The 20,771-nt window shown below is 38.3% G+C and overlaps 1 protein-coding gene across 3 annotated transcripts in view; it reads right to left on the reverse strand.

Moving 5' to 3' along the window:
* The window catches only part of ANXA6 (annexin A6), a 202,601-nt gene that overhangs the window by 21,566 nt on the left and 160,264 nt on the right, over positions 1–20,771 (reverse strand). For all 3 annotated transcript variants that reach the window (XM_053718681.1, XM_053718679.1, XM_053718680.1), the window contains exons 15-19: positions 19,055–19,136; positions 13,941–14,035; positions 12,230–12,343; positions 9,577–9,667; positions 8,594–8,673 (exon numbers count right to left, since the gene is read on the reverse strand). In XM_053718681.1, the coding sequence (XP_053574656.1) occupies positions 8,594–8,673; positions 9,577–9,667; positions 12,230–12,343; positions 13,941–14,035; positions 19,055–19,136 (462 nt within the window). The remainder of the gene's footprint in view (positions 1–8,593; positions 8,674–9,576; positions 9,668–12,229; positions 12,344–13,940; positions 14,036–19,054; positions 19,137–20,771) is intronic.

Here is a 20,771-nt window from a genome sequence, read left to right on the forward strand (position 1 = left end):
AGCTGAAGGTGGTCAAAATCCACTATAGTTTGATATCAATATCACGGGCCAGCGCTTACAATATGGTATTACAAGTCAATGGTAAAACGAATTACCAGAGAATGTTTAGCATGGCTAACATCCCTTTAGTGCACCTTAGACATTCAAAGGATCAATTGAGACCTGAAGTGTTAGGGCTAAAATAAAAGTATAATAAAACTGGGGAGGAGGATTTTGATTGCACTCAATTAATGAAATAGTCTAATTAAACTTTCATGTTTCAGATCGAGCATGCAATTTTAAGCAACTTTCTAATTTACTCCTATTATCAAATTTTCTTCGTTCTCTTGTAAGCTTAAGAGTTGGCCAATTTTTGGTTCAGTACCTGGGTAGCACTTGCTGATTGGATGGCTACATTTAGCCACCAATCAGCAAGCGCTACCCAGGTGTTGAAACAAAAATGGCCGGCTCCTAAACTTACATTTCAGCTTTTTAAATAAAGATACCAAGAGAATGAAGAAAATTTGATAATAGGAGTAAATTAGAACGTTGCTTAAAATTGCACGCTCTGTCTGAATCATGAAAGTTTAATTTTGACTAGACTATCCAATTAAACCACTGCAAGAGTTCCTCTAATTTAAGCTTTGCCCAGCTTGGGGGATGTGGCAACTGCTCGAACGGGGAGTACATTTACTACATCACTCAGCAGGGGCCTACTCTATGCAAGTTTCAAGACAACCAATGGTGGGACTTGGAGTCCAGACCTTGGATATCTGTGTGCTATTAATGGATTCCTACCTATACCAAAGTCAATCTAACACTTTAATTGATCAGCATTCCTTGATGGGCTGGAACAGTGAATTCCTTCAAGTTTTATCTGAGGCACTGCTGAGTCAAGCAAACCGTCTTCATAGTCAACAACTGGGAGCCCTAATGATGACTTATATGTTTGGGCCCATGTCTTGAAACTACCTTTGTATGATAGCTTAGCATCAAGTCATATGCATGTTGTGGACATACAATTATATGTTATTATGTTAAAGTAATAAAGTTGTAAGTTTGATTTATTATTAGTAAGACTTTTTTTAAGAGCTTAAAGCTATATGATTAACTCTTTGATGTATTAAGTTCCCATTCAACATTTAATAAGGGGCTCATCTCCTAGGTTTATGTGCCTAACTTATACAGGGAGTGCAGAATTAATAGGCAAATGAGTATTTTGACCACATCATCCTCTTTATGCATGTTGTCTTACTCCAAGCTGTATAGGCTCGAAAGCCTACTACCAATTAAGCATATTAGGTGATGTGCATCTCTGTAATGAGAAGGGGTGTGGTCTAATGACATCAACACCCTATATCAGGTGTGCATAATTATTAGGCAACTTCCTTTCCTTTGGCAAAATGGGTCAAAAGAAGGACTTGACAGGCTCAGAAAAGTCAAAAATAGTGAGATATCTTGCAGAGGGATGCAGCACTCTTAAAATTGCAAAGCTTCTGAAGCGTGATCATCGAACAATCAAGCGTTTCATTCAAAATAGTCAACAGGGTTGCAAGAAGCGTGTGGAAAAACCAAGGCGCAAAATAACTGCCCATGAACTGAGAAAAGTCAAGCATGCAGCTGCCAAGATGCCACTTGCCACCAGTTTGGCCATATTTCAGAGCTGCAACATCACTGGAGTGCCCAAAAGCACAAGGTGTGCAATACTCAGAGACATGGCCAAGGTAAGAAAGGCTGAAAGACGACCACCACTGAACAAGACACACAAGCTGAAACGTCAAGACTGGGCCAAGAAATATCTCAAGACTGATTTTTCTAAGGTTTTATGGACTGATGAAATGAGAGTGAGTCTTGATGGGCCAGATGGATGGGCCCGTGGCTGGATTGGTAAAGGGCAGAGAGCTCCAGTCCTACTCAGATGCCAGCAAGGTGGAGGTGGAGTACTGGTTTGGGCTGGTATCATCAAAGATGAGCTTGTGGGGCCTTTTCGGGTTGAGGATGGAGTCAAGCTCAACTCCCAGTCCTACTGCCAGTTTCTGGAAGACACCTTCTTTAAGCAGTGGTACAGGAAGAAGTCTGCATCCTTCAAGAAAAACATGATTTTCATGCAGGACAATGCTCCATCACACGCGTCCAAGTACTCCACAGCGTGGCTGGCAAGAAAGGGTATAAAAGAAGAAAATCTAATGACATGGCCTCCTTGTTCACCTGATCTGAACCCCATTGAGAACCTGTGGTCCATCATCAAATGTGAGATTTACAAGGAGGGAAAACAGTACACCTCTCTGAACAGTGTCTGGGAGGCTGTGGTTGCTGCTGCACGCAATGTTGATGGTGAACAGATCAAAACACTGACAGAATCCATGGATGGCAGGCTTTTGAGTGTCCTTGCAAAGAAAGGTGGCTATATTGGTCACTGATTTGTTTTTGTTTTGTTTTTGAATGTCAGAAATGTATATTTGTGAATGTTGAGATGTTATATTGGTTTCACTGGTAAAAATAAATAATTGAAATGGGTATATATTTGTTTTTTGTTAAGTTGCCTAATAATTATGCACAGTAATAGTCACCTGCACACACAGATATCCCCCTAAAATAGCTATAACTAAAAACAAACAAAAAACTACTTCCAAAACTATTCAGCTTTGATATTAATGAGTTTTTTGGGTTCATTGAGAACATGGTTGTTGTTCAATAATAAAATTAATCCTCAAAAATACAACTTGCCTAATAATTCTGCACTCCCTGTATAGTTGTTAGTGCATATGTGCATAATCAGTTTAACTTGGCATGCCAGATTGGTCCCCTTAGTATCCTACACTACATTTGCAAAAGTGGTGATATTGATTTATACTGCAGCTATGTTTCTAATATCATAGCATGATAAAACAATTCCTTTACTTCCAAAACGTCGATGTGACAACAATTCCTTTTATGTCCAACGTCGATGTGACAACAAAAGTACTTAATATACCTAAGAGTCACATATAAACCCATTAGTGTAAAGGCTGATGCATTTCAGCCATAGGCCGGTGAGGTAGCTCAGTTGGTAAAATGCCATGACTACAAAAGCCTGTTCAAAGATCCAAAGGTCACAGGTTCAAATATCATTACCATTAAAATGGGTAATAACAACAACTATTACTATTCAGCTGCCAATTTAATTCATTCTGAGAGCAAGCGCTGAAAAAGCACTTTGAGTCCCACTGGGAGAAAGGCGCTATATAAATACTAGTTATTATAATAGCCTTACTCATAGTATCATGCTACATCACTGTTCTTCTAACTTTTTCCCTTGAACTGAGTTATATTGGTCATGAAGAGAGCAGATAGTGAAGTATCCCAGTACAGGGGGTTTGGAGATTGGCACATGTGGTCCGGATACACCTAGGCATTGGTGGAGATGTGAGAGGGGATGGTCCTGGAAGAAGGCCGGAGTCACAGTGCCACGGGCACACAAATGCGCTAGAAGCCACTAGTGTAAGGATTCTCTGGTTGCGAGACTGTTTCCTGCCCCACATGTATCTCCCAGTGATGTCAGAATAGAGGGTTCCAGAAAGAGAGTTGGAGTGAGAAAGCCGCGGGCATATTATTTTGCTAAAACCCTCAATATATATATATATATATATATATATATATACATATATATATATATATATATATATATATATATATATATATATATATACAGGGAGTGCAGAATTATTAGGCAAGTTGTATTTTTGAGGATTAATTTTATTATTGAACAACCATGTTCTCAATGAACCCAAAAAACTCATTAATATCAAAGCTGAATAGTTTTGGAAGTAGTTTTTAGTTTGTTTTTAGTTATAGCTATTTTAGGGGGATATCTGTGTGTGCAGGTGACTATTACTGTGCATAATTATTAGGCAACTTAACAAAAAACAAATATATACCCATTTCAATTATTTATTTTTACCAGTGAAACCAATATAACATCTCAACATTCACAAATATACATTTCTGACATTCAAAAACAAAACAAAAACAAATCAGTGACCAATATAGCCACCTTTCTTTGCAAGGACACTCAAAAGCCTGCCATCCATGGATTCTGTCAGTGTTTTGATCTGTTCACCATCAACATTGCGTGCAGCAGCAACCACAGCCTCCCAGACACTGTTCAGAGAGGTGTACTGTTTTCCCTCCTTGTAAATCTCACATTTGATGATGGACCACAGGTTCTCAATGGGGTTCAGATCAGGTGAACAAGGAGCCCATGTCATTAGATTTTCTTCTTTTATACCCTTTCTTGCCAGCCACGCTGTGGAGTACTTGGACGCGTGTGATGGAGCATTGTCCTGCATGAAAATCATGTTTTTCTTGAAGGATGCAGACTTCTTCCTGTACCACTGCTTAAAGAAGGTGTCTTCCAGAAACTGGCAGTAGGACTGGGAGTTGAGCTTGACTCCATCCTCAACCTGAAAAGGCCCTGCAAGCTCATCTTTGATGATACCAGCCCAAACCAGTACTCCATCTCCACCTTGCTGGCGTCTGAGTAGGACTGGAGCTCTCTGCCCTTTACAAATCCAGCCATGGGCCCATCCATCTGGCCCATCAAGACTCACTCTCATTTCATCAGTCCATAAAACCTTAGAAAAATCAGTCTTGAGATATTTCTTGGCCCAGTCTTGACGTTTCAGCTTGTGTGTCTTGTTCAGTGGTGGTCGTCTTTCAGCCTTTCTTACCTTGGCCATGTCTCTGAGTATTGCACACTTTGTGCTTTTGGGCACTCCAGTGATGTTGCAGCTCTGAAATATGGCCAAACTGGTGGCAAGTGGCATCTTGGCAGCTGCACGCTTGACTTTTCTCAGTTCATGGGCAGTTATTTTGTGCCTTGGTTTTTCCACACGCTTCTTGCGACCCTGTTGACTATTTTGAATGAAACGCTTGATTGTTCGATGATCACGCTTCAGAAGCTTTGCAATTTTAAGAGTGCTGCATCCCTCTGCAAGATATCTCACTATTTTTTACTTTTCTGAGCCTGTCAAGTCCTTCTTTTGTCCCATTTTGCCAAAGGAAAGGAAGTTGCCTAATAATTATGCACACCTGATATAGGGTGTTGATGTCATTAGACCACACCCCTTCTCATTACAGAGATGCACATCACCTAATATGCTTAATTGGTAGTAGGCTTTCGAGCCTATACAGCTTGGAGTAAGACAACATGCATAAAGAGGATGATGTGGTCAAAATACTCATTTGCCTAATAATTCTGCACTCCCTGTATATATAAAAAAAATTGTGGACTGCACTCACTGGATTTAGATTCAAGTTAATTTATTCAATAGTGGCGTTTCGAGGTTCGCAGACCCTTTCCTCAGACCAAACAGTGCTCAATACAATCTGTGCAAACTTAAATACACTAAGCCCCTCCCCCAACATACCTTCAAAAATTTGCGCCAAAAAGCAATAACCATGGTAACCTAACAGTGATTGCCAGGTAGCCATAGTAACACCACTTAAGCATTTAAACATGTGTGGTGTATACTGATAATAAATTTGAATAAACAAAAAACATCTAATATCCAATAACCCAACTTATAAACAGTGTATACCTAACACCTTATAAAAAAAAAATCATGTAAAAATAAAAACCAGACATAATGCCCATTGGACATTAAATGATTAATAAAGAACAGACAAACATTCATAAATCAGAGCAGCAATCCGTAATATTAAGAGTTAAATAGAGGGAGAAGCAGTGTGTAGCAGCACTAAATGTTTCCTGGGATTCTGTATGTAAACCTGTATAATATATCAATCTCACTAGTATTGTAACATATATGGCAAAAACGGCTAGTCCTAGCGGTAATAAATATCCTGTCAGCAATCGATATGTCAAATCACATGAAATGTGAGCCTTAGGCCTCTATTTAACAAGGTCTGGTGGAACTGATCCGACAGTGCGGATCAGGTCCGCCAGACCTCGCTGAATACGGAGAGCAATACGCTCTCCGTATTCAGCATTGCACCAGCAGCTCACAAGAGCTGCTGGTGCAACACCGCCCCCTGCAGACTCGCGGCCAATGGTCCGCCAGCAGGGGGGTGTCAATCAACCCGATCGTACTCGATCGGGTTGATTTCCGGCAATGTCTGTCCGCCTGCTCAGAGCAGGCGGACAGGTTATGGAGCAGCGGTCTTTGTGACCGCTGCTTCATAACTGCTGTTTCTGGCGAGTCTGAAGATTCGCCAGAAACACGGGCCGTCAAGCTCCTGTCAAACCTGTCCTGTTGTGGGGAAATACATAATCAGATTACTGATTGTGAGCGCTCACCTCAAAATGCACCAGGGATATTCACCAAGATCCACACATAAGGATATTATCTTAGTATATCCCGGTCTATGTGATAAACTGCCTCAGAAGCTGTAGCGTATGCGTGCATGTATCAGGCACGTCCCCTAAAGAGACTCCACATGGCTAATTAGCATACACGTCTGAAGATATTGACAGCTTGCGTACATATGTCCAGCTAATCCTAGTGTGTCTAACATCTAATACCCAATATTGGTTAAAGGAGAAATAAACAGGTCTAATTCAGACAAAAAAAAGGTAGCAGATGTTTCACCGCAGCCTAAAAAAGATGTTATATAATGCAGATTTGTTTGTCAGTAGAGTGCTGGTGCTAGAAGAGGGTAAATTAACAGTATAAAGTTAGGGATATCTATATATAACAGATTGACTTACATCATAGTTCCTTATTGTGTATACACATCCCATAATGTCATATGTGCTGGGTCTGGTGTGTGTCAAATAGGTTAGATCGAAATGAGGCATAATCAGATAACTCACATGTTCTATACCTATGGATACCTAAATTATAGTCAATCTAATATAGTGAACAAGAACTGGATATAGTGGGTATAGCGACATCACCGCAGTAGGGTACAATAAAATAGTGCAGGGTATAATCCTGTGTCAAAAACCTATTATGGAAGATTGAGGTGATTTGACATATCGATTGCTGACAGGATATTTATTACTGCTAGGACTAGCCGTTTTTGCCATATATGTTACAATACTAGTGAGATTGATATATTATACAGGTTTACATACAGAATCCCAGGAAACATTTATTGTTGCTACACACTGCTTCTCCCTCTATTTAACTCTTAATATTACAGATTGCTGCTCTAATGACTGTTTGGCTGTTCTTTATTAAACATTTAATGTCCAATGGGCATTATATCTGGTTTTTATTTGTACATGATTTTTTTTATAAGGTGTTAGGTATGCACTGCCGTGTACAGTATTTGGTTCACTGGAGAGGCTACGGTCCGGAGGAGCGTTCTTGGGTTCCCTCATCTGATGTTCATGCTCCCGCCCTCCTCCATGCCTTCCATGCCTGTTTCCATAATAAGCCTTTTGTCCTCCCGTGGGGGAGAGGTCGTTGAGGGGAGGGTACTGTCAGGATTTTTTCTCTGTTGTGTTTGCCATGTGCTGCTGGCAGCCATTTTACTCACCTCTCTTCTTGACTATGGTGCATTGTGGGGGATGCTGCTCAATACCTGCACTTCCTTTTATGGCCAGACTGGTGTGCATCATCCATGTGAGACAGGATGCAGTCTCAGAATTGTGATGTCATCACTGATTATTTAAAGGGCCTCTGTTCAGTATGCTTTGCCTTTGCATTGTCTCAGACCTGTTTGTGAGAGTTCCTGTGTATTACCTGGCTGCCTGACGTCCTTCCTGGTTCCTGATCCCTGGCTTGTTCCTGACTCTGCTGTTTTCCTTGTTCCTGATTCTGGCTCGTCTGACTATTCGCTTTGGCTCCTGACTCGGCTCGCCTGACTACCAGCTCTGGTTTTGATTCCTGGCTTGTTATTTGACTTGTGGACTTTTTATTATTTTTTGCTATTAATAAAGGTGTTATTTGGTCTGAGGAAGGGGTCTGCGAACCAAAAAAACGTCACCATTGAATAAAATAACTTTAATCTAAATCCAGTGAGTGCAGTCCACAATTTTGTTTCTATGGATACTTTTTGACTTTGCACCCTGGTCGCTGACTGATTGGAATTGTGAGTGCAGATACTTGGGGAGTTTATATATCACTGTTACGTTGCCATGGTTATTGCTTTTTGGCGCAATTTTTTGAAGGTATGTTGGGGGAGGGTCTTAGTGTATTTAAGTTTTCACAGATTGTATTGAGCACTGTTTGGTCTGAGGAAGGGGTCTGCGAACCAAAAAAAACTCATCATTGAATAAGATAACTTTAATCTAAATCCAGTGAGTGCAGTCCACAATTTTGTTTCTATGGATACTTTTTGACTTTGCACCCTGGTCGCTGACTGATTGGAATTGTGAGTGCAGATAGCTATATATATATATATATATATATATATATATATATATATATATAGATATAGATATAGATAAAAAATAATAAAGCATGCTGCCTCATTCTGCTTTGCCTTGTTTGTGGTCAGGAAAGGTAGTAAACATGCATCCATGATCAAAAAACATATATTTAGCAAGTTTTGCCATCATACCTGCCCTGGTTACTGCAATGTTTAGTACACAATCCATATCAAAGATTGTTTTATACAGATATCTAGTATAGGCACTGTTTGTATTATAATGCAGAGTACCTACCAGAGCCAGAGATACAAGGATCCTCTTGAAATGTCCAGACGTGTCTGAGCTTATTGCATCCTCCAGGGATTTTTGATAGGCTGTTGTATAGAAGGAGAGAGCTTGAGGTTATTTACCATATCAGAACTTCTTATTATAACCTGAAAGGTACATTCAAACTTATTTTTGCTCTCTCATGTAACACCCGCCTCTGATAATGGTCCCCAGAACCTAAAAACTATATTTCCACTTTGCTTAAAAGGTGGAGAATTCAAGTCCAAGATTGCCTTTTCCAATGCTACAATGCATGGGTATCCTGACCAATGTTACTAGTGAGTGCTGTAATGGGCTGGAGTCAAGCTATTGAAATTACTACTAGTTAATGGTAAATTTAGTTTAAGTTTCCCTTCTATAAGTTATTTTAAAATTATAGTTAAAAACTGTATTTTGTGTTGAACAATATTATATATATATTATATATTTTTTTGGGGTCCCTGTTCACCTCTACAGCTGTATACAATGTCCCTATCAGCCAATGAGCTTTCAGAATGAAGTAACAGTTGTGTCCTAATATGCATTTTAGCTGGTACTAATATACATTGCAACTGATTTTACAGGCAACACTTTTATTAATGCATTTAACTGCTAATCGTTGAATTGCTTGATAGAAACTGTCCCATTATCAGGTCCTTTCTAACTAGATCTAATTACTATTTATTTTGCAAATAGAGGACCCTGATGGAGCCATTACATTAGACTATTCTTAATGCAAATTAAAAAACACAATTCACAATATTACTTTCTTAAAATAAATGTCAGTAAAATTCAGTGCAGTAGACAGCAAAACAAATTATAAAAATATTCCCTAAATCAGTATGACTGTAACAAATATTTGCACATCTTCAACTCAAGAAATGAAAATGGCAATTGTTCAAGCATTTTCTATATAGATAAAACAGTAGCAAGTTAGGAATGATAATATAATCACTAATGTCCTAGCTCACCTTCCTCATAGGCTGCGTTAATGGATCTAATCTCTTCATTATTTCTTGTGGTCAAGATTTCGATCAGAGCTTTTTCATCAGTGCCAGCGCCCTGCATAGAAGGAGAATAGCAATTTCCTCTAATTATTTATGGAAGAGGCTTTTTTTCCACATAAATACCGAAATTACCAACAAACCTCTATGTCATGTATGAAAAGGAGTGATTGCTACTGCTTTTTTTTCCATTCCAGAACTGCCCATGGGCCAAGCAAAGGATACACAACCATCTATCTATCTATCTATCTATCTATCTATCTATCTATCTATCTATCTATCTATCTATCGGACAGGAAGGGTGGTGCAGGCCATGTCATAGGTGTGATTGGGCATACACAGGAGAGTAATGGTTGTAGTTGTAGTTTACTTAAGATTGAAACATGTGATACAGTGAATCCTTTGATCAGTTTGAGCTCATTCACATCTAGCATCTGATTGGCCACAGACAAGCACACCAGGTCATACTGAAAAGGCTTTTAAAGGGTGTATTCCTGGACTGCTCTGAAACTTCAAAAAGCTGCAGATTTTGTTGTCAAAATAATAGTTTATAAACAGGTATTTATATGCAGATCTGTTGCAATATGTTTAATTGCTGGTATTTAATATGCATATCTAAAAAATACCTTGGATTTTAAACCCCTTGTCTTTCTACTACAAAATGTTTAATCTTTGTAAAATATTTGCATTATTTATTTTGTATCCCTTTTTCTGTAATGTAACTCTGAAAACGGTTGGCCTCACCAGAGAAGGAAACTTAGCTTACATCATAGCAGTGCCCATTGCTTTATAGATACTAAAACTGTAAACTTTTTATACAATTTAACAACTAATATCATTTTACATATGTATTATATTCTCAGGATTATCTTTTGCTTTTAATATATCATGTCCCTTTAAGTTCAGCCATGGAAAACAATTTTACCACTACTTACTACACATTTTCTACAGTACAGCCACGAAAAATAATTTTACCACTAATTTACTAATTACTACACATTCATTACAGATGTCTATTCAGCAGGATGGTCTCATGATTCTAAGCCTATCAAACATAACATATGGTTTTAGTTTCATATTTAGTTTCAGAATTGTGTAGCCATTTTTTTCAGATTAAGGGGCTGAATTATCAAGCCCCGAATCGAGCTTGATGCCCCTGTTTCTGCGCGAGCCTTCAGGCTAGCGGGAAACAGCAGTTATGAAGGAGCGGTCTAAAGACCGCTGCTCCATAACTTGTCCGTCTGCTCTGAGGCCACCGCGGACATTAAGCCGCCCGATCCTATACGATCGGGCTGATTAACACCCCCAGCTAGCGGTCGATTGGCCACGAATCTGCAGGGGGTGGCAATGCACAAGCAGTTCACAAAAACTGCTTGTGTAATAATAAATGAAGACAGCGTATGCTGTCGGCATTTATCGATGTGTGGCGGACATAATACTCTACATCGTATCATGTCTGCTCGCACATAAATAAATAGGCCCACATGAGTCGACAACAGCATGAGGCAGAAGGTAGGATGTAGCTACTACATTATCAGTACCCTGTGACGTAGTAGCTACCTCCTATAAACTTAAGGGATTAATGGATAGTGCAGGGAGTGCTATTAGCTCGTTCATTGAGGTTGTATTACAAGTGATGAATTAAATGTTGTACTCAAGTGCAATCCAAAATAGTGCTGTAAAATTTAGCATTTATTTGAGTCCTGAAGTAAACAACTATCACTTGCTAGTTTGCATAACAAAAGACATGAAAATGCTTTGGAAATAACTCTGTTTACTGTGGCCAGTAAGTAAAAGATATAAATAAGCTCCTGTACATGTCAGCCAATTATTGTGCAACATGTAAGGGTGTCAGGTTTCTGCCTTTCACAAGGCAAAATAAATAATGTGCACTGCAAAGTTTTTTGTTTTTTTTTTATTATGCATAATTAAGCATTTTATGGCAAATACAACTTTGAGTTTAAAGGGATATAAAACCCGATTTTTTTTCTTTCGTGATTTAGATAGAGCATGCAATTTTAAACAACTTTCTAATTTACACCTATTATAAAATTTTCTTTGTTCTCTTGGGATCTTTATTTGAAAAAGCAGGACTTAGGAGCCGGCCCATTTTTGGTTCAGAACCCTGGGTAGCGCTTGCTGATTGGTGGCTACATTTAGGAATATATATTTAAAAATACTAAGAACATGTTCTACTATGTGAAGAACATTGGAATTTAAAATATTTACAGTAAATACAGAGTAAAACACATTATAAAATATTTAAAATTATTTTTCCATAATGGCAACACCTATGATTAGAGACAGGTGCATGAAATGTATATAGTGTTTAGTGTCCCTTAAATGTCCCTTTAAAATATTACAAAATTGTGTTCATATTGAGTCCAGCTCCCCAAAAAAGCATTTGGTACAGATATCCCATTGTACTTATAAATAGTTAAACATTACTGATTAAATATACAGTGAACAAGATAAAACACCGATTGTTTTTAAGGCAGTCACATGGACAGCAAACAAAGAACAAACTCAGTTTTAGTGCATGGGGTTTGTAAGTATCTAAAAGGGTTGCTGCACACAATTAATTACAGTAATCCAAGCACCAGTTACAATGAGCACTTACCGCTATAGCTTTGTTTAACTGCTTGGCATCATATTGGGCTGGTGTCATCATGAGCCCAAGAAGGACTTTTGACAAGGTACCAGAGAGTTCTGACTTCAGGTCTGCCATAAGGTCCTACAAAGGAACGGAAGATGTTTATGACACAAATTATTTTTATTAAAATAGTCACATGTTACATGAACATTCAATCTATAAGAACAACCTGCTCAGTATATGATAATGGGTCAAGTGCAAACTATGCTTGTCCTGTGCATATTGTGAACAGCATCAAACTATGCATCACCACTAGCACTTGGAGCATACCTGATGCAAATAAATACAGCCTACTACAGTATGCTTCATACATATTCTCTTACTATAAACATTTTTCAAATGCAAGTATATTACAAAATTGATTTGATTCAAAGCTGAAATGCATTAGATTTTATAATGCATCACAGTTATAAAGTTATGTCTAACCAAAGACTTGAAGGCTTTGGTGCAGAGCAGGCACCAGAATATATGGTGGCCTCCAAATATCATATAATGTTTGTGTCTAGCCAATGGCATGTTTAAAAGCATTTTTTTTAAGAATTACATTCCACCCCAAGATGCCTATGTGCAGAACAAAGACGTTAAGGGACACTGAACACCTCTTGTGTTTTATCTTTGTCCCAGATCCACTAGAGAGGCCAAAAAACAAAGTCTGTAACCTAGGTTTTCAAAATGCTGCAAATTGCCTATACACGCTATCTGATTTGTAGCAGTTGCTGGAGGATAAATACTTTGATTTTTGGCCTCTCTAGGGAGTTTATAATTTATAATAAAGCACCATATTTTAATCACACAGAGCCCCCATCCATGTGACTCAACCATGAATCTAAAAACCAAAAGTGAGGAAGAAATCTTCAAATAAAAAGGCCCCTATTAGAAAAAGATTAAATACTCCTGCTCTTTTTAAAAAAATACCCCATTGCAACAGGTAAGATTATGCAGACATCCCAACCTAAACTCATTTCAAGGAGGTGGCTTCACCCGCTACTGCCCCCCTCCCCCCAGTTATATATTGGACACCTTGAAAACCTAAATAAGATAGAGACTTTTCATTAAAGTAGCTTCCCACTAAAGTCACATTTAAAAAAGTAGCTTTATTGCACAACCACATACAACAAACCTATTTTCCAGTGATCGTACACTTGTTGAATGCTTAAATATTTTAGAATATGAAGTTTTATTACGTGCAGTCAATAAGGTAGTATTTGTGTTTTATTGTATTAGAATAAGTGGGGGCTTTTTGGTTACTGATGCTTTGAGGGTTCTATAAGGTCCCAATAACTAAAGGCATTCCTTAAAGAAATACTTTTCCATATTTGGGTCACATTGGATCATGGTACTTGGAATTTCAGGGAGATTGCATTCCATTTGCTGGCATCAGGGAGCCGCTATTACAATCAGGGAGACTCCCTGAACTTCAGGGAGAGTTGGGATGTCTGGATTATGTGAGCGCAAATTAAAATGGTTTTAGCTTGGGCCATCGCTAGCCTCTTTATTGAGGATCCAATAAGTTTGTTAGATCACACAATTAATACTGAAGAGCAAAGAAAACCAAAATAATCAAACTATAAGATGGATGAAAAATACCAGATTTAACCCTTGGCTAAAGAAAACTGCAATGTATTGCATCTTTCTTTGGTAGTAATGAGGGTTAAATAAAATCCATTAAATTACTCACCCTGCCAAAGTGGGACTTAAAAGCCTTGAGGATCTCTTGTCTCTGAGCATTGCTGCGCTTAGTAATAATGTTGATAATGGTATCTTCATCAGTACCTACAATAAAAACAAACCTCATAACTATCCATAGTTATATAGGAAAACAATATTAATCTTGGGTCTGTATATTGCACTTTTACATAAAACAGACAGTGCTGTATACTGCCATTAAGTATGAACCAACATTTTTAGACCAGCTCCATTTTGCAACTGTTTCACACACAAGCTGCGGGTTTATATAAAGAGCACTCAGAAGTCACGGAGGAGAGTCATTATGATTAAAAGCAATGACTGTTACCCCTACAAGTCACTAAATTATACTCACCTAGATTACGAGTTTTGTCGGTAAGGCTGTTCGGTGCTAACGAGCAGTTTTCCCTCATCGCTCACCTACAGACAACGCTGGTAAAATGGGTTTTTACAAACCCGGCAGAAAAGTGAGGGGAGAGCAAAATTTTGCTCCACATCTCAGCTCAATACCAGCGCTGCTTACGGTAGCGGTGAGCTGGCAAAACGTGCTCGTGCACGATTTCCCCATAGGAATCAATGGGGCAGAGCTGGCTGAAAAAAAACCTTACACCTGCAAAAATGCAGCGTAAAGCTCCTAACGCAGCTCCATTGATTCCTATGGGGAAATAAAATTTATGTCTACACCTAACACCCTAACATGAACCCCGAGTCTAAACACCCCTAATCTTACACTTATTAACCCCTAATCCGCCGCCCCCGACATCGCCGACACCTGCATAATATTATTAACCCCTAATCTGCCGCTCCGGACACTGCCGCCACCTACATTATAGTTATGAACCCCTAATCTGCTGCCCCCAACATCGCCGACACCTACATTATATTTATTAACCCCTAATCTGCCGCCCCCAATGTCACCGCAACCTACCTACACTTATTAACCCCTAATCTGCCGCCCCCAATGTCGCCACCACTATATTAAAGTTATTAACCCCTAAACCTAAGTCTAACCCTAACACCCCCCAAACTTACATATAATTTAATTAAATCAAAATAAAATAATTATCATTAACTAAATTATTCCTATTTAAAACTAAATACTTACCTATAAAATAAACCCTAAGATAGCTACAATATAACTAATAGTTACATTGTAGCTAGCTTAGGGTTTATTTTTATTTTACACGCAACTTTGTACTTATTTTAACTAGATACAATAGTTATTAAATTGTTATTAACAGCGTTAGGACCTCTTAACGCTGCTTTTTAACCCTAACGCACAACTCGTAATCTAGCCGACTATGTCTTATTGAAATATATTGGAAATTATCACAGACATGAATAACTGAAAGGCTCGTTTGTTCCCTAGAATAATGACCAATTTTGCAATATTTTTAATTAATAAAAAATATTAATGAAAATATTAAAATAAAATAAAAAATCTAAGCTTAACAGGTCTTAAATAGTAGTTGTGTAGCGTCTTTTAAGCTACATTTCCCTTTAATAGGGATAGGTTAAAAAAGCTGTCGAAAATTAGTATTTTGCAGCCATTATGGAAAATAGTAACCGTTGCTTCTAATTTTCTTCTGACAGTAAGTGGTCTATAGTAATTTAACTGGCACCAGGATTTTGATTACACAAGTTAAACAAGAGTGTCTGCTATTTACCAGTCCAGTCACAATTATGTATTTTATGCGACAGAAATTAGATCTTACCCTGTTTGATTAATGCACACAAACTCATGTGTTGGAAGTGTTTCCTAGAAACAACTTTACATCTATCTATCTATCTATCTATCTATCTATCTATCTATCTATCAATCTATCTGTATGACCAAATGTATGTGGACACCCCTACTAATTATTGAGTTCATGTGTTTCTGCCACACCCATTTCTAACAGGTGCATGAAATCCAGCCATAAAATCTCCATAGACAAACATTGGCAGTACAATTAGTCATTCTGAATAGCTTAGTTACTTTAAACGTGGCACTGTCATAGGATGCCACCTTTGTCACAACTCAGTGCGGCTGCTGAGTCTGAAGTGTGTAGTGCATAAAAATCACTATATCTTCATTTTTCCATACACTATACGGAGTCTAGTGTGTCCTTACAGAGTTCTAAATGGCTTCTGGAAGCAACATCAGCACACGAATTGTGTGTGAGGAGCTTCATGAAATGGGTTTCCATTGCCAAGCAGCTGCACACAAGCTTCACATTAACCTGAGTGATGCCAAGCAACGCCATGATTGGTGTAAAGCACGTTGCCACTGGACTGTAGAGTGATGAATCACACATTACTATCTGGCAATCTGTTGGAAGATATGAGTGTGGTAGATGTCAGGAGAACACTTTCTACCCGAATGCATAGTGCCTACTGTAAAGTTTGATGGAGGAGGGGTAATGGTCTGGGGTCTGTTTTTCATGGTTTTATCTAGGCCCTTAGTTCCAGTGATAAGTCATTTGAATGCTACAGGATACAAACACATTTTAGACTATTGGGTGCCTCCAACTTTTGAGGAAGGCCTTTTCCTGTTTTAGCATTACCCCTGTGCACAAAGCAAAGTCCATAAAGACATGGTTTGATGGGTCTTGTGTGTAAGAACTCCAGTGGCCTGCATAGAGCCCTGATCTCAACCCCATTGAACATCTTTGGGGTGAATTGGAACGTCAAATGCTAGCCAGACCTTCTTATCCATTATCAGTGCCTGACCCTTCAAATGCTCTTTTGGCTGAAGGGGCACCAATTCCCGCAGACACACTCCAAAATCTTGTGGAAAGCCTTCCCAGAACAATAGTGGTTGTTATAGCAGCAAGGGGGGGGGGCAGCTCCATATAAATGTCCATGGTTTTGAATGGGATTGAGCAATTTTATATTTTTAATACATTTATGCTGAAGATGGAATCTGACATCTTGCACTTTTGCTAATCTTACACAAAAGGATCTATAACAAAGGGAAATAAAGCATCCCTTAGGCACACTAGTATATATATATTAATAATACATCTGTTCAAATCATCTGGTGATAAATACTTGACCTTTGCTCCTAGTTTATAATCCTCTGATTTATTTCAGGGGTTTATTTTACTTTTTGTACAAGATATCTATGGCAGTGGTGGAAATCCTAGCCCTGCAAACCCCGTAAAGTGTGTGGGGGGCACAGGTAAGAGGGGCCTGCCGACTGTCCAGCATTTCAGGGCTAGTGGGCCACCACAGGGCCGCATCACCAGCTGGGGACAAGTGGCAGGGAGCAGAGGGAGGCCATAGAGCAGGCCAGGCAGCAAAGTGTGGGGGACTTGTGCGCATAGTACATATTACAAGGTCGCTCTGCTGCAGGCCAGGCAGCTGGTGTGGGGGTTGTGTTAGGGACTGGTAGGCCTAGAAAAAAAAAAAGCTGGGGGCCTAGAAAAAAAAATTGTTCAGCACCAGATCTATGGACTAAAAACTCCTGTGAGTTCTTTCCATTTAGTTCTGCATGGTGTGTTGGCTGTATTACACAATTGCGTTCTCCTTGTCTCTGAGGTTGATTTACATTGGACAGGAGAAGAATCCGTGAAAGAAATTAGAAGTGCTGGGGGCAAACCATCGGCAACCTAGAAAAAGACAGTGCCCCTATTCCCAAAGATGTTTTCACATACATTTGTCTATATAGTGTACATAACTCAAGATACGGAATGTTACTAGTTCACTATTATTATGTATTATTACCTGTTTGCAAATAAATGTTTTAGATTTAACTGAGAATATGTCACAACTAGAATCTATTTTCTAATGTATTGATTGTCAACTGGATCCTGGATCTAGTTTTGCCATTAACAGGGATGTCCAAAATGTATGCACTAACTTTAGATATTATTACACAGCAAGTAATATTTAGATGCACTGCAAATCAGCATTAATGTTACTTTAATGGGATATTAAACCATGTTCCTTTAGTAAAAACAAATCAAAGTAAACATAAAAAAACTATGTTAAAAAAACAAAAAAAACAAAAGCAAACAATCTATTTATTTTATTGCAAAATGGACATTTCTCATTGTAGCCACTGTCCTCAGGTAGAAGAGAGAGATGATATCTTTTGAACTCAAAGTGATGGTAAATCCTAGCTATTTAAAACACTAGAACTTACCAGTGCTATAAATAAAGGGGCGTTTAGTCATGAAGTATAAAATACTTCATACTGAAAGTCCCCTTTATTTATAGCACTGGTAAATCTTAGTGTTTCAAAAATGCTAGTATTTACCATCACTTTAAGTGGCATTCTACCTCTTCTGAGGATGAACAAAACAGACTTACTGTCTCTCTACTTTTATGTGAATAGTAAACCAGCTCAAGTTACTCTAGAAAATGTATGATATCAAGCTAAATAAGTCTTCCTGTAGAGACCAAAGCCCCCTTGTAGGGCTGTGACAGAAAGTAATGGACACTGCAACAAATGAAGTTTAAAAAAAGAAATAAAAGGTAAAATCCTTTAAAAATTACGAATAATACATATTGCAATGATTTTTATTATGTATAAGCCACTGCTTAGAGCTTTTATATTACAACAAAGAAACAGATGTTTGTATCTCTTTAAATTTCTGAACCCATATTGTGTTTGGCTCTAGTCCAATCAAATTGTATTATGTATTATTGGTGAAATATCATACTTGTATTGCCCAAGAAATAAAATAGACAATTGTTTTAAAATACATCAAACTTCAATAACAATTAATGGTTGTATAAGAATGTAAGAACAATATGGTTAATGTATATAAGCCTAAGGGGCATATTTATTTATGTAGCGTATCATGTCCGCTGCACATCGATAAATGCCGACAGCATACGCTGTCTGCATTTATCATTGCACAAGCAGTTCACCAGAACAGCTTGTGCAATACCGCCCCCTGCAGATTTGCCGCTAGCAGGGGGTGTCAATCAACCCGATCCTATTCAACCGGGTTGATTTCTGTCTGCCGCCTCAGAGCAGGTGGACAAATTATGGAGTAGCGATCTTTAGACCACTGCTTCATAACTTCTGTTGGGCATCAAGCTCATTTCGGAGCTTGATAATTTGGCCCTTTAGACTGGATCTTTACAGTAACCTGTGCACTGTGGGACCCTTACCAAATCCTTTCATTGCTTTCCTCAGGGCTTTGCCATCGTTGTCTGCATTGAAATCTTCTGCTGGTGTGACAGTCCCCTTTAGCTGGTGTAGAAATAGAAAATGCAAATGACATACTCAGACTTACTTTTGTATCATTCCTTGCCTGCCTGTATATGCATTGTGTGTTGTTTGTCAGCTGATACTTGTAGAAATAAATAAAATGTGTATAAGGTAAGAATCGGGATCCCAACCTACAATACATATTTTCACTTTTCTTTTGCTAAACTTTTAATACTTTACAGATTTTCACCAAGTTCTGCACTTAGGTTTGCACAAAGATGCCTTCTATTTTATTTTAGTAATTGCATTTGGTAAAAATATTTAGTGAGGATAATGCTCCAACCACATACACATAACACAACTTCAGTAGATATTTTAATTCTAACCAGGGGCATCTCTTTTTACCCTTTTTAAATGTTGCTGTTGAAAGGAAAAACAGGTCTTATCTCTAACCAAGCCATACATTAATCTTATATTTGCAATTTAGACATCCAGGTTCATTTCCTTTTGACTCTTTGCCATTACTAAGAATACTACATCTATATATACGTAAATATACATTTTTCGGTTCATATAGGTTTATTTTTTGCTAAATGTATTTATTTTAATCATTGTGTCTTCATGCTAGAATGTGTTATCCCTATATTGGATATTAATCTATTAATGTCTAGCAACAGCCAGCAAAATCAATGAAACAACTTTCAGCGGCTATTTCAACAGCCATGGATATTGAGATGGTTGAACTGTTAAAAACAGACAGACATTTAGATTGTGTTTCTTGTTTAATGAATAGGTCTTTTTTATTTTGTAACTTTTAAATGAATTAGAAAATTATAGCTAGAAAACCTTATATTCTAACTGCTTGGGACCGGAAAAGGTTTGGATTTCAGAATAGTTTGGATTTTGGAATACAGGTATTTAGGTCTATAAAATGGGACAGTTTGGAGAGGGGACAGAACCAAATGTAACAACAATGAGGCCTATTTATGAAATGTCTGTCGGACCTGATCCGACAGGTCAGACAGTCATCGCTGAATGCGGAGAGCAATACGCTCTACGTATTCAGCATTGCACCAGCAGCTCTTGTGAGCTGCTGGTGCAACACCGCCCCCTGCAGACTCGCTGCCAATCGACCGCCAGCAGGGGGTGTCAATCAACACGATCGTACATGATCGGGTTGAATTCCGGCGATTCTTGTCCACCTCAGAGCAGTCTTTAGACCGCTGCTTCATAACAGGTGTTTCTGGCGAGCCTGCAGGTTCACCAGAAACACGGGCCCTCAAGCTCCGTACGGAGCTTGATAGAAAGGCCCCAATATCTTATGTCGTTTAGCTGATATTTACATGTCATAATACAGCTTATACAGGCAACCTAAAGGTAGTTTTATATTATTTGAATACTTTGGTATACATAGTACAATCAGAAGGATAGTACAGTACTGTAATCAGAAAGGTTATATTTCTATACTATTATTTGTATTTTAAAACAAAAAAATCAAACCAAAGACACAAGCAGAGAGGATTGCGTCAATGGTTGGAAAAAAAAAGTATTTTTTTTTTAAATTTCAGAATAAGTTTGGATTTTGGAATTCCCGATTTGTGGTTTTGTACCTGTATGGATTTAAATGCAACAGAACACAAATTGCAGTAAATGTGAAACGGCTTCTTCTGCAGACAT

The sequence above is a fragment of the Bombina bombina genome, chromosome 6 (assembly GCF_027579735.1).
Source record: "Bombina bombina isolate aBomBom1 chromosome 6, aBomBom1.pri, whole genome shotgun sequence".
Taxonomy (NCBI): domain Eukaryota; kingdom Metazoa; phylum Chordata; class Amphibia; order Anura; family Bombinatoridae; genus Bombina; species Bombina bombina.